Here is a 14,920-nt window from a genome sequence, read left to right as displayed (position 1 = left end):
TTTTGATGCCAATACTTTTGTACTTTTACACAAGCAAATTTTGATTACCGAACTTGTACTTGTAACGGACTATTCCTACAATAGGGTATTGATACTTTTACTTAAGTAAAACATGTGAGTACTTCTTCCATCACTGCTGTCCAAGTAGCTTTGTGGTGTGCCGAGGGTAGTCTGTGAACATGCAACTCATCTCCGCTAGAGCTAGCTCATCATCCTCATGTTATGTTATTGTCCTTTTATCTTTTGTCTCTGTTTTTTATCTGATTGATTGATTGAATACTATATTAGACAGAAATGTAAACAGCACGAGTACAGTCAGACAGACATTTGAGCTAAAAGGATAACACAAAATCCTTGTTGTTTCCATTGTGTTCCTATGTATTCAATTCATCAGCATAGCATAAAAATAACACCAAAATACTATATCATCAACAAATATAAAACACTATATCGTACAGAGTAGAAAAAGGGTATAAAAAGGGGGGGGATTGTAGCCAGTGAATGCCATCACCTTTCTATGGGGGAAGTGAATTTACCTCCCCTTTGGCCTCCCGAAAGATGGATTTTCAGGCCTGTTTTGAAGGAAGGTTTTTTTTAAGGGGTGGTGTCAGGGCTTTCCACACTTTGGTGGCGGTGCAGTAGAAAGAGCATTTACGGACCTTGGGTCTGAAATAACTGCCAACAAAGCTGGCCTTCCTCACCAGCTTGTTCGGTTGTTGGCATCCTTTGTGTTGATGTTAGCGGCAAGCGTTAATTGGGGCTCTCACAGTTTTGGTCTCTGCTCATTCTGGGTGTAATTGCTTTGCTTCTAGTTTAGGATGTGGGCTTCCCGCGACTGACGAGCATAACCAACCATCTATAAATCAAGCTGTAGATTAACTACGATCAAAATGACTTGACAGGACGTTGGAATATGAAAGAAATGGGAAAGAAGGTTGGCATACAAAATACAGAAAGGATCTGCCCTCTGGCATAGCTCACACACTGAATAACAACAATAGAATACCGGGTTTTTATTACGTCTGGTTTTAGCCGCAATTGCATTGTGGTACATGCAGTTTCTTAAGTTAAGTTCTTAAGTTCGGTTTGACAGAATGTCTGTTCGTTCTCTATTTCTTTCTGCAACTAAAGTTATACCTGAGGAGGAAAATTCCTCTTTGTCCCGTCTGCGTCCCAGGGGAGATAAATGTTCGTCCCAAATACATATTATTACGTCCCCGGGACGTCGGGATTCCCTTAGTCTCGAGCCCTGAGTGTAGCTTTAGGTTTGACCTTATCAATTCATCTCTATGCTAGGTTGAGCTGCACCACCGTACCTTGAGAGAGAGGGAGAGAGACAGAGAGAGAGAGAGAGATGAATGTGTTGGAAGAGAGGTTGCTGTAAAGGGAGCCAAGGGGAATCCTCCAAACTCACGTTCTCTCCACTTTTATCTCTCTTGTTAAACTAATTCATTTAGCCCAATTTGACCACTTATTGCTGTCTGAGCCGCACCCTCTCCCTTTCCAGTCTGTTGTTTAACCAGGTGGTGGCGCTGCACCTTCAGTACCTACTAAACGTGACCTCTATACTAGGCTCCATGCATGATGCATGGCTGTGCATTCAAGGTTCAAGGGCTTTATTGACACATAAAACATTGAACCGTTGAACCATTAAATTACGTACTTTGCACTGTTGCTCGTTTGAAGCTGCATCTGTGCAGCTTTCCTGTTCTACTCTGGATTTGAGCTCCCCATTAAAACATATTTTTAACTCATTCTATTTTCTGGTGACACTAAAATATATACTGTCAAAATAGCCTATGAAGCTTCACTTTAAATGTAGTCTCTCACACTTTCAATCCTGCTTCCCGTTTCATCAATGTGTTATCTATTTTCTATATCAGCAGTGTGTAAAGTAACTAAGTACATTTACTCAAGTACTGTACTTAAGTGCAATTTTGACGTATTTTTTACTTTACTGGGGTGTTTCCAGTTTTCAGTACTTTTACATCTCAGAGACAAATATTGGACTTTTACTCCACTATACTTGAAAACTTGAGTTACTAGTTACTTTGTAGATTTGGATTATTATTACAAAACATACATTACCCACTTCAGCCCTAATTACATTTCGGCCATTTGAAAATAGCCGATCTACAAGCTCACAATGCATTGTGAGCATGTAGATCTGCTATTTTCAAATGATTTGTATACATTTGAAAACTTGTGAAATGGTACCTTCAGCATTATGATTGCTCTTACTTTTGGTACTTTTTGGGTTACTTGTAAGTACATTTTGATGCCAATACTTTTTTACTTTTATTCAAGTATATTTTGAATTCCGGATTTCTATATTGCAGTATTGATGCTTTTACTTAAGTAAAACATGCGAGTACTTTTTCCACCACTCTAGATAACAAATGAAGTGATGACCTTTGAGAAGTTATTTCAGTATTATACAGCAATTTTTATTTGCGTATTTTCAAATCGTTATGTAGGCCTGGAGGCTCATGGACTTTTAGTGGTACTGCTGGCCCAGAGCGGAGCACACCACCAACAAGAACTTCTGCCAGGCTGCCTGCATTTCGGGAGTGAAGGTTTGGACGCCCAGCTTGCCGGCAATGACGATGGAGAGACAGTCAGAAAACAGCTGTGGGGCAGAGAATTAACACTTAGAAACCTGGGCTGGAGGTGAATTAGTTTAATACACTTTTTAGACCTGAGGCCGATTCTAAAAACGCTTTCTAAATCCCAACAGTTTTCTGAAAAAAAAATTCAAAAAAATGGAAAATAGAAAAAAAAATCAAAAATGACACAGATGCTGTCCCGAATTGAAAAGTAGGCCTATAGAGACGTATAGGTTAAACTGGTCTGAATGGGTTAAGAAAATACTGAAAACTCTACTCTAACAGTACGTTTTAACAGCGGGCGAGTCTCCGGACGATCGCCGGGCGACATCGTCCAAAAGATAAATAAAATCCATCTTTTGAGATCAACATCGTCCCCACTTTGCCTCATCGCCAGTAGTTGCCGGCTCTCATAGACTTATAATGCACTTCCGGAAAATACTATCCTGAATCGCCCGCTGTTAAAACGCACCGTAAGGTATTGAGTTTAAATAAATGCATGCCCTGTTTGGCAATTTATTTTATCATTTGTTCTATTGTATTTGTTATGGTTCAACTTAATTGCTTCTGTCTTTTATCGGTGTGTTGCTTGCTGTGTATCTTTGTTTTGATGAATGTTGTGTTTGAGGAAAAGTTAATAGACTAGAATATAGTTCTATTGGTATTATTCCTATGTTATTTTTCATCATTGCTTCTACATGTATGTGTTTTTAAAACACTGCAGTATCTTAGTTTTGAAGAAAGGTGCTACATTAATAAAGTTCTTCGTATTAGTTCTTATTATAAAACTTACCCTGAAGTTGTCAGGGTCGACATGCAGCTTCTCGGAGTGCAGCTGGCTCAAATCCTTATACGTGTCCTTGATGTTGTCCATGTTCTTCAAAGCCATGTCCAGACCGTGCACAATCTTGGTACCGTGGGCTGCGATCATTGGGTTAAGGATGATGTCCTGTGCGCTGTACAAGTTACCAAAGGCACCGAAGTACCGCAGGCACCAGGGGTACACGATCAGACACCTGGGGAAACACATAATGATTACGTTGACATTTTAGTGAAGGGAATTATCAGACAAAATGTTAAACATAACAACTGATTAAGATCTGATTTTGTTAGAGAGGAACTTCATACCTGCTCAGAGCCTCTGGTCCGACTTCTTCATATTTCAGATTGGTGAAGATGTATTGAATTAAAGTACGTTCTTCATCTGTCCAGTCAACCATGGTTGCTTCTTGGTGATTTCCTTCAGTCTCAGAAGAAATGCAGGTCTACTGTACAGTAACTAGAGCCCTTCTGCTCTATATATACCTGAAATGTCCTCTACCGAGAACGAGAAGACAGGTTTTGATAGGTTGGAGATGAAAGGTCTCTGATTAGTCTCTGCTTTTCTAGAAGCTTCAAGTAGATTTTAGAATATTTATTTTGGTCTGCATCCATCACTCTAAGTACACTGTGGACTGTTTATCTTCTGATAATTGACAGGACAGATAAGTTTCCAATAATTAGTCAAGTTATTTCGGCATACATCGGCTTACTTGGACGCAAAGTTAAGCCTGTTTTTATATCCTAATTTATTCTTTAATGATTTGACATGACTGGTAATTAATTTATGCAATGATTTAATGTGTCATTGGAGCAAAGAAAACTCTGGCCTCTCTCAAAACTAAAAAGCAGACATAATATGTACATAATATGTTATTTAAAAAAAAAAAACCTATATCCAATGGGAAATATAATTATGTGTAAGTAAATGTTTTCAGATGGGCACTTTTTTGCACAGCAGTTGCATTGTGTTTCCACAGCACTGTATTACTATATATAGAAACATACACTAAACATACATTGTGTTATCTTCAGCAGCATATGTCCCACACCCTGCCTAAAATGAACCCAAATTGTAGGTCAATATTAAGAAAAGAGAGGAAAGGAGAGAGATTGCCTGCAAATCATATAAATGGTCACTTATAAGTAATTTGAAGCTATTAGTTAATGATCACACTACTAGTGCATGATATGCACTGTAGAAGCTGCCCATCTAGTTGCAATATATATTTATATTTAATAAAATAATATTTTCATCACATATCATACATACATACATACATATTCATACATCATATAAATACAAATGCCAGTATCAAAATATAGTCTAGTAATAAAATAAATATAAACATGTAATTAATATTCTGGCAGCCATAAAGTTGTATACAGTACAATGCTGTTAAACAAAAATAACGAATTCAAGTTCTAAGCGTATTTACAATTCAATTATACTGTGCTACAAATTTAGCACAAAGACTTCATTAGTTGGTGCTCGTTGGAGTGCAAGAAGCGTATGGCAATGACCCCTCCATGTAAGTACAAGTACTGTACACCTTATTCCAAATTGAACTACAGTACATGTATCAACTGTTTGTCTGTACGTCTTTGTGTTTATTTGTTTGTTTGTCAGTAGTTTGATCGTGCCTTCATTTGTATACATTTCCTCATTGTCACCACACACACATCCCATTGTGTCTCACTAATAAGGGCTTTCTGTTGAAATTAGAGATGTGGTAATAAACAACCATTTCACAAACAGGAGTACTTTAGTTAAAATGTCTAAGATGTGTCAGTGTGACTAGTTAAATATACTGTGCGTGGGTGGATTCATTACAGGTTAAATTAGTGCACAGAGTTATCCATTACAACAGGTGCATTTGCTTGTCCAGCTGGTGTTAAATAGAATTTAACACCAGCTGGACAAGCAAATGCACCTGTTGTAATGGAGAAGAAAACTGCTGGAAGTTGAAATGTCAATCTCATAGTTGCTATGAGTAAATATCAAGAGTCACGAGACACTAAAGTAATTGAAATGGTACAATCTTTACTAGGAGGCACTTGAATACAAAACGGGTTTCTCTTTGATCCCTGCCTGCAAACGTCAGTTTGTTTGCACTGCCTTTCTTCTCTTTTAACAGACTCTTCTGACTTCTCTTCTCTTCTCTGACAGTAAACAGGCAGAGAAAGTGTTTGTGCATTCCAGCAGCAGCATGTACGTTCCCACACCTGGAAGTCTCTGTAGAGCTCCTGTCTGGTGGACTTCCATCAAACACCTACACACCTCTTTCACTCTGTCTGCATCAGCCTCTCTTTTCATGTCCTGCCTGGCTTGTACTATTATGTTCATTATTCCAGTGGTTCTCAACTTTTTCAGGACGCGACCCCACAAAATAATCATATTTGTGAACTGGGGACCCCCCATAAAAATCATATTTGAACTGGGGACCCCCACCCTGACAAGCACTTGGAATTCCCCAAAAAACAACAATGTCTAAACAAATGGTTTCGTGGCGAAATAAGGTTGAAGGTCGACTACTAAGAAATATGAGAGTGATACTCAGTGGACTAAAACAACACGGCCAGCAGAGTGGACAGAAAGATGAATTATACAGTACATACATGAACCCCCTGCATGATGGCATGATCCATAATTTACCACCATAAAACATACTTCTGACAGCATGTATAGACATAGAGCTCCACATCAAGGATAAATAGAAAAACCCAGTGGAAGATGGAGAGCTGAGAGAGGCAGGGATAGAGAGAGGAGGACCCCCCGAAGAGACCACCACAACCACCAGTCATTAACCCATTAAAACCGGGAGAGGATCTTTGTCAACCACTTTTTTTTTTTCTTTTTTTTTTAAGATGTATTTTTTTGGGGGCTTTTATGCCTTTATTTATAGGACAGTAGACTAACCATTATTTTATACTTGGCTATTCAAAAATATCAGATCAAAAATATCTGCTTTTTTTTTTAAACCTTGAAAATGTGTGCAAATCTTTCAATATATATTGTTTAAAGGGAAAATAATTAAGACAAATATTTGCTTCTGGGGGTCCCTTGAACAAAATATTTTTAGTCTGCGGCCAAAAACATATCATTTTGGGGGTCCTTGACATGAAAACGTTTAGAGCGCCACTGAATTATAGCAATATACGTTTTTCCCAAAACTGTTAGGATTCAGAAGACATTTTTAGAATCGGCCTCAGGTGTTAATGGGTTAAAACACCATGAAACGACAATGGAGCTAAAACCGACTAATGGTCAGGAGAGATGTCTGCTCTTAGGTCAATGTCATGTTCCCTGCCTATTAGAACATATCTTGTATTATCTCATTTTTATTTTATTCTTTTTTGTTGCACACAGTCGAGAACCTCGAAGTATAAACTTCACTCCCTATTAATGCTGCTGTATTGTATAGCAAGTGTGTGTGAAAAGAAACGCCTTGAACATGCACGTAAAACCCTTATGCTTAATGGTGACCTGCCTGGAAAAACACACCTATTTCTCTGCACCGCCTGTCAGTCATGAATGAGACGGCTGTTCAAAGAAAGAAGGGAAATAGAAGCAAAGAAGATAATATGAACAGAGCTATAGCTCTTAGAGACGAAGACGATCATGCTTTACATCCACTCCAGAATGCATGGCTGTGCGCTTGATGATCCTGATAGTATGACAGATAGAAGTTGATATTCACAGGGCACAAACGTGGCTATACTCGAAATGTACAAAGAAAAATAAGGGGTCTTCAACGTTTTCAGGCCAAGGACCCCCTAGCTGAGAGAGAGATGAAGCAGGGACCCCCTCCTTTTTTTGTTTACTTTTTTCCCTCTACACCTATACGCCTCGCAGCGCGAGGTGTTGTGAGCTTGTAGATCGGCTATTTTTGGCTTAAGTTCTCCTCAGAAATGGGATGCTATGCAACCAAAAATAAAATAAAAAAAAAACAGAAGTCTCGCTAGACGAAATTGAAATCTCGAGATTTCAATCTCGTCTATAGCGAGACTTCTGTTTTTTTTTTTTTTTTTTTTTTTTTGGGACAGTGTTCTGTCACTATGAACGTCAGATCTCACCAAAAAAATAATTAAAAAAAGCTATTAAAATATGTGATCTAACCTAAGGCCTATCCGCGCACATTTTAAGCTGTGGCGGCTCAGGGGTGGAGTTATGAAAATTTTCTACTGTACCATTCATCCTAAGATATCATAACGTCATAGAAAAGGTAAGAAAACTTTAGTCCAAAATTCTCCTTTAAGGTAAAAAAAAATATCATATCACACAGAGATTTGGCGGACCCCCTGTAGTAAGGACCCCCTAGGGGTCCCGGACACCCTGTTGCAGACCCCTGCTTTAGAAGGTCTGTTGAAACCCTAACATAACGTCACCGACCACGTTATGCATTCAGCTCCATGGGTTTACAGGAAATACTAGGAGGAAGGGTCTTTTGTCATCCTTTAAGCATGGAAGATATAAAGGACACTATAGTAATATGCATGACAAAACATCAGAGGCCAATGGCGTTTGGAAACGATGAGCTACACATCCTTACATTTCAAAATGCAAATTCAGATAATAAATATGTGAATAAATAATGCAACAGCATAGTAGCAATCTATGCCAGACCAATTCAGACACCATGTACACACTGTGGGTCATAATGCAGAGCCAGAGATAATGTGAAAAGAGCTGTCAAATCTAATTTACATGATTTAACATCCTCTGGATAATACACAACACCAGACACACTCACAGAGCACCAAAGCATAACCTTACTGTAGCTATTATTTTCTTCTTGAAAGGGCAATTTGTGTTTGCAGGGTTATGGCCGGCAATTGGCCTTTACATTTCAGTTCAGTGGGGGTAAACATAAACACTTAAACTGAATACTAATAATAAACAGACTGCAGAGACCTGGAGGGGTTACAAAATCTGTTTTATGTTGGTGAATTTCAAAACGGGTCCCATGTCCTGCCTATTATCAAGAGCATAGACACCAAAGCCAAACGGGACTCCCTCTTTTCAGGGTGTTTCACCCAGGGAGCGGCCCTATTTATGCCTATCCTATGCCTAAACCTATACCTAAACCAGTGGTGGAAGAAGTACTCACATACTTTACTTAAGTAAAAGTAGCAATACCACAATATAAAAATACTCTGTAACAAGTAAAATGCCTGTGTTCAAAATGTTACTTGAGTAAATTAAGTACAAAAGTATTGGCATCAAAATGTACTAAATGTACAATAAAAGTACTAAAATGTTTGAAAATAGCAGATCTACAAGCTCACAACGCGTCGCATCGACCTAAACCGAACATTAACCTCACAGAAAGTTTGACTAAATCCAACCTCAAAACCACGGCCATCCGAGGCGAAACACCCTGGAAAGAGGGACTCTCAAAGTCAAACATCTTAACCACAGGCCTAAAGGGGAATCCCCCTTGGCCAGGGGAGATATATTAGGCTTTTGGTCTTCAGGCAGAGGCTCTGAGCCTCTCTGCTGCCTGTGTTCTACCCTCACCACTTATTAAACATAATATAACTAGAAAGATACCCTCCTCGCTCTTCTCTCAGGCTGGGTTGCCTACCCAGGGCTGTGCCAGTCGTGGGGTACAACCGTCAGGACACGAGGAAGGAAGCTTCAGGGGGGAAATAGAGTTTGCACGACAGACGGTACAACCTTTTTGTGTTTGTGATTGCCCCCTAAGGGCAGAAGTGAAAGTACTTTTGGACATTTTGGACATCTATAGCGACCCCTCAACATGCGGGACGATTGGATGTTGTGGTCAAGATATGGTGTGTTTGTACGAAATAAGCCCTGAGCTTGTAGATCTGCTATTTTCAGAAGATTTTTATACATTTGAAAACTTGTGAAATGGGACATTCTGCATAATGAGTACTTTCTACTTCTAGTACTTTTAAGTACATGTTGACACCAATATACTTTTTGTACTTTTACTCAAGTAAATTTTGAATTCCGGACTTGACCTGACTTGTAACAGAGTATTTCTACATTGCAGTATTGACACTTTTACTTAAGTAAAAAATGTGAGTACTTTTTCCACCACTGTAAATTAGACCAATCATTTCCCTTTAGTCCCTTTTAAGAGCTTACTGTATACATGCACCTGCATCTGGTGCAGCAGTGGTGCATTGTTATTTAATGATGGATTCTGCAAGTTGGAGGGGAGTTGATGGATCTGCTTGTGCATGGGAAAGCCAAAACCACCCGCAGTGACCGCGCTGCTGCTGCTCAGAATCGTGCCTTCCTCCTACGTTTCCTCATCTGTGTCCCAAAAACCTCTGTGATATCTTGACAAATCTAACTGAGAGAATGAAACATGTGATTATTAAGTTGATCTGTCAACTTGACATATCAACTTAATAGTCACATGTTCATTCTCTTAGTTAGATCCTTTATTTAAACCAGCATGACAGACGCTGCATGCCCGGTGCATCGGAGCCGCCAGTGAATACTGATGAACCCGTTATACCGCTGTAGCCAGAAGGGTTATGGGTTCATGGAATTCATCAAAGACCAGAGGTCTTTGAACATTTCTACCAGCATAAAGCGTTGGCTATTAATAAATGATAAGGTTATTGCGCTCAATTTTTTCGATCGCCAGATCTTCATCAGGAAGATCAGCAGACCATCTAACCAATGTGCAGACCTTATACCTTTTTTATTATTATTATGTTTTATGTTTAACTGTAGTTTATCCTGCGCCTGGACATTAAAGTAGATGTGTGTGTGGACTTTCTATAGTATTTATGGAAAAATAAACCATCTCTCATTTCTTTCTTTCTCTCTCTCTCCCTCTCTCTCCTTCTCTTGCCCCTCTCCTCGTCTGATCCGCTGTTGTGTAGCACCGAGTGCCGCGCAATGAGCTTTTAGATCTGCTATTTTTGGAATAAAATGTGTGCAAATCTTTCAATATATATTTCCGTTTCTAACTAAAATCTTTGCTTCTGCGGGGTCCCTGGAACAAAATATTTTGAGATGGGGGGCCAAATACATATAATTTCGGGGGTCCTTGACATGAAAAAAGTTTGAGTTTTATAGCAACATACGTTTTTTCAAAAAACTGTTAGGATTTAGAAGACATTTGTAGAATCCCCAGAAGCAAAGATTTGAATAAAAAATGTTGGCTTCAAGAAAAATATATTCAAAGATTTGCACACATTTTCATGATAAAAAAAATAGCAGATCTACAAGCTCATAGCGCGGCACTTGGTGCCGCGCTATGAGCTTGTATATCTGCTATTTCTGAATAGCCAAAGAAATCTTAAAATGACACAGATGCGTTCCCGGTCTTAAAGGGTTAATATCAAAAATGATCAAAAAATCTGAATGAACAAAATCTAAAACTAAGTGTCTGAAAAAAGAGAAATCTTCAGTTTCTGATCACAAAAACTATTTACGTTTTTGGTGCCTCACAGCGCGGCAAATTGTCTGGTGTGTCACACACCCGAAGATATATATATAGGCCTATCGATAATATGCTCCAGATCATTAATTATTTGTTGCATATTTTGAATGCAAGCAGTGTGCACTTGTTGACACCAGCTCAGGGTCGGTCTATATAGGCCAGCGGTTTCGGAAGGGGTCCACTGCGGTCTCTCTCTCTCTCTCTCTCTCTCTCTCTCTCTCTCTCTCTCTCTCTCTCTCTCTCTCTCTCAGCCTGCTATTTCTGCTATTTAATGAACTCTTCTTTGAGTTGAATGTTTGGTGACATTTGTTTAGAAAGAGGCCAATTGCTAATTTGATGCAACCGATTAATTTCTTAGGAGGGCAGAAGGGAAGTGTAAATTTGACACTCTGGTCTCCCTATGAATAGCATTAGTAAAACGAGATACAGTATCATAAGAGAGGGAGATGTTAATCTCTGTAACACTGCAAAGAAGATGCCTTTGTTGAGAATAGAGCCATATAGATATTTATTATCCTCATACTCTTAGGTCGATAGCGGCCTATGAAGACGAATGAACACTTCTCGAAACGAGAAGAGGAAGGAGAAAAGGCATTATCTCACCAACAAAGACATCAAGCAGAAAAAAGAATGGATGGCTAAGGGTTTAATCCAAAACGACAATGGGATTATATTTTTTGCATATTAATGAAGGTTAATAATATGCAGAAAGATAAGCTAAATGAATGCTGAACAATTTCACCGACAGACTATTTTAAGTCCCTCTACCAAATGTTAATTATCTCCGCTGTGGGACAGCAGAGATGATGTTTTTGCCCGTGTGTGTGTGTGTGTGTGTGTGTGTGTGTGTGTGTGTGTGTGTGAGACTGATGGCGTGCCAGGTGTGGCGATCAACAGCCAGGTCTTCTAGTGCAGAGGGTTGGAATGGATAGCACAGCGCTTCAGGAGGGTTTTGTATGTGGTCCTCGTAGCGTTTCAGCATGTCCCCCGGGAGACCTACAGCCTTCCTGGAGTTGGCCAGGAAGGCTGGGGCGTGTGAGTGCGTTTGGCATTTGTCATAGGGGTCTACTTCTACTAAACCCTTACTGGTGACTGGGGAGCAAACTGAACCCATACAGCACTCCAGAGTCAGAAAACCAATTACAAAACTCTGTAAAACTAAACAGATTTAAGGACCAGAGAAGAGAGTCCATGATACCAGGCTGTAAGTAGCTACTCAAGTACTGTACCTACTGTAACAAAAATGTTGAGGTACTTTTACTTTACCTGAGTATTTTTGATTTTCAATACTTTTACTTCTATTCCACTACATCTCAGAGGCAAATATTGTACTTTTACTTTTACTTTACTTTTTACTTTTAAAACTTAAGTTTCTAGTTACTTTGTAGATTTTGATTATTATTACAAAATCGTATGTTAACCACTTCATTTATATTATATATATTGAAAATAGCCGATGTACAAGCTCACAACGCGTCACATTGCGTTGCCTTGTGAGCATGTAGATCTGCTATTTTTATTAGATTACTATTCCTTTGCATTTGATGTATTATCTTGTGTTGTCCTTGCTTACTGTAAGTCGCTCTGGATTAAGGGCGTCTGCTAAATGCCTAAATTGTAAATTGTAAATTATAAATTGTAATTGTTGTCACTGAGGACCTCTAAGCCCTTCATCTGAAACTCCATTTCCCTTCTGTCTTCTCTCTGAAATGGGTCCTATGGTACAGATTGTGGGTCATACTTCTCTGATCATGATATCAACATTTAACCTCTGGTACAAGGAGAAGTGGCTGTATAGGGACGAGTGCCATAATCATTATTACAGCATGTCATGTCAGCGTTATGATCGGCACAGATGCCGTTATTAGTCCTTTAAGACCGGGAGAAGCATCTGTGTCATTTTTGGATTTGAGCTAAAAAAGCATTATTTTACACTTTGGCTATTCAAAAATAGCAGATCTACAAGCTCATAGCGCGGCACCGAGTGCCGCGCTACGAGCTTGTAGATCTGCTATTTTTGAGAAATCGTGAAAATTTGTGCAAAACTTTGAATATATATTTTTTCAAGCGAACATGTGCAACTCAAATCTTTCCTTTCTGGGGGTCCCTGGAACAACATATTTTGAGATGGGGGTCCGTGGCCAAATACATAAACATTTTGGGGTCCTTGACATGAAAAAGTTGGAGAACCACTGACATAGTAATATAGGTTTTTTTCCAAAAAACTGTTAGGATTTAAAATACATTTTGTAGAATCGCCTTCGGGGTTTTAATGGGTTAGAAAAGCTTGGTTGGCAGTTTAATAGTCTGTGAAGCCATTTGCAGTCTGTTGAAGAGACTTTTCAGCTCGTGTCAGAGTGTTTTGGGGTGGTTTTGATAGTTATCAGTTGTGTCTCGGTTGTTCCTGAAACCCTCCATCTCATTACATGGCGATCAGGCTTTTTGCGACCCGGGCTCCTATAGGCTTTGGAATGCCCTACCTGAATACCAACACCAAAGTGTTTGTTTTATTGCCTCTTTTATCCGTGCTCGTTTCCCTGTATGCCTTTTTATGTGTGTTTATCATCTTTCTTTTTCATTTATTTTATTTGAAGCTATTTTTTGTTTCATGTTTATTTTATCCTTTGATTTGTACTTGTTTTTATCATGCTGTATTTCTCTCCTTTGTAAAGCACTGTTTGTGTATGTGTACACAGGTATGTGGGTTTGTGTGTAATGCAAGATGCGCTACTGAAGCAAACACAACCTCTGACTTAAATACAGCTCTCTAAAACATGGAAAACTAGAAAAAGTGCTCCTCGGAGCACAGGTCTCCGCCAGGTCAGGTAGGTTATTGTGGCCTCCTGGTGGCGCTATAATAGGCCAATGTGAAAAGGGTGGCATTTCTTCCTCGGCCTAGTGGGAATGTGCGTGCATTCAAGATTTGAGGCATTTTGTTGCAAAAATGTGTTTTGCTAAATTAAACCTGCTGGTGGCGCTATAACAGGGTAAGGTGAAAAAGGGGGCATTTCTTCCTCAGCCTATTGGGAATGTGCGTGCAAATTTTCACAGAAAGCACACGCTGCGTTCATGATTTGAGACATTTTGTTCAAAACGGACCAATCCTGCAAACTTTGGAAGCCAACAGCCAATCAGGATGGAATATGACATATCAGACAGATCCGTCTTGATCACATGACTATAGAGATACTGTGTACCGATTTGCGTGATGTTTGGATAAAATCTGTAAGAGTAATATCCAAAAATGGGTCTTGCACAAATCGGCCTCCTGGTGGCGCTATAACAGGCCCATGCAAAAATTTTGGGGCAGAGGTTCTGAATTGGCACCCAGGGAGTGTGTTTGCATAGTTTCGGAGCGACCGGGCCAACGGTGCCGGAGATTAGCTGCTCACAGACAGATGGACACACAGACACACGGACGGACGGACGGACGGACGGACGGGGGGTAAAACATACTCTCTCGCCATGCCTTTCGGCCTGGCGGAGACAACAAAGGCTCACTGTGGTAAAGTCATGCACCTGCTACGTCATTTATTTTTATTAATACATATAGGCCTGCCATTAACATCTGACAGAAAATGTTGATCAAAATACATTCTCAGTTTATTATCCATTAATATATATATAACTTTTTCATGAATAATCCCAAAATACACAATGAAAAAGTTCATATCAGCCAAAAGAAACTCTTGTGAAAACATTTATAATGACTGTGTTGTTTGTATAGTGCAGATGGATTAAATTTCCCCTCTACAGAATCCTCTCTAAATGCCATCCTTGTTTGTAACAGTCTCCAATTCAGCAGACGGGAAAAATGTCATCAAATGATGCTAAATATCCGTTTTGAAACTCAGCTTCAAGTATTGAATAAAGCTGAGCTGGCATCTAATACTACAGTTATCAAGTTTCTCTCGTATTACCTGACATTCTTATGTAACTCTATCCCAGGCCCTATCAGCTTAAACCCCACATTTTTTCTCTCATTCTTCCTCTATCGCTGCAGTGGTAGAAAAAGTACTCAAATGTTTTACTTAAAAGGATCAATACTGCAATGTAGAAATACTT

General features: G+C 39.3%; 1 protein-coding gene across 1 annotated transcript; it reads right to left on the bottom strand.

The window, feature by feature from the left end:
• Positions 1-2,497: 2,497 nt before the first annotated feature.
• LOC308075500 (hemoglobin subunit beta-2-like) lies at positions 2,498-3,826 on the bottom strand (the record flags this gene model as incomplete). The annotated part of the gene is made up of 3 exons (XM_080415409.1): positions 2,498-2,629; positions 3,400-3,622; positions 3,735-3,826. The coding sequence occupies 3 exons, from the start codon at positions 3,824-3,826 to the stop codon at positions 2,498-2,500; spliced, it is 447 nt and encodes a 148-aa protein (XP_080271535.1).
• Positions 3,827-14,920: the final 11,094 nt, after the last annotated feature.

The sequence above is a fragment of the Gymnoscopelus braueri genome (genome assembly GCF_963280865.1).
Source record: "Gymnoscopelus braueri genome assembly, chromosome: 20".
Taxonomy (NCBI): Eukaryota; Metazoa; Chordata; class Actinopteri; order Myctophiformes; family Myctophidae; genus Gymnoscopelus; species Gymnoscopelus braueri.
Note: the sequence above shows the minus strand (reverse complement) of the source record. Positions and strands in the feature narration are given on the sequence as shown.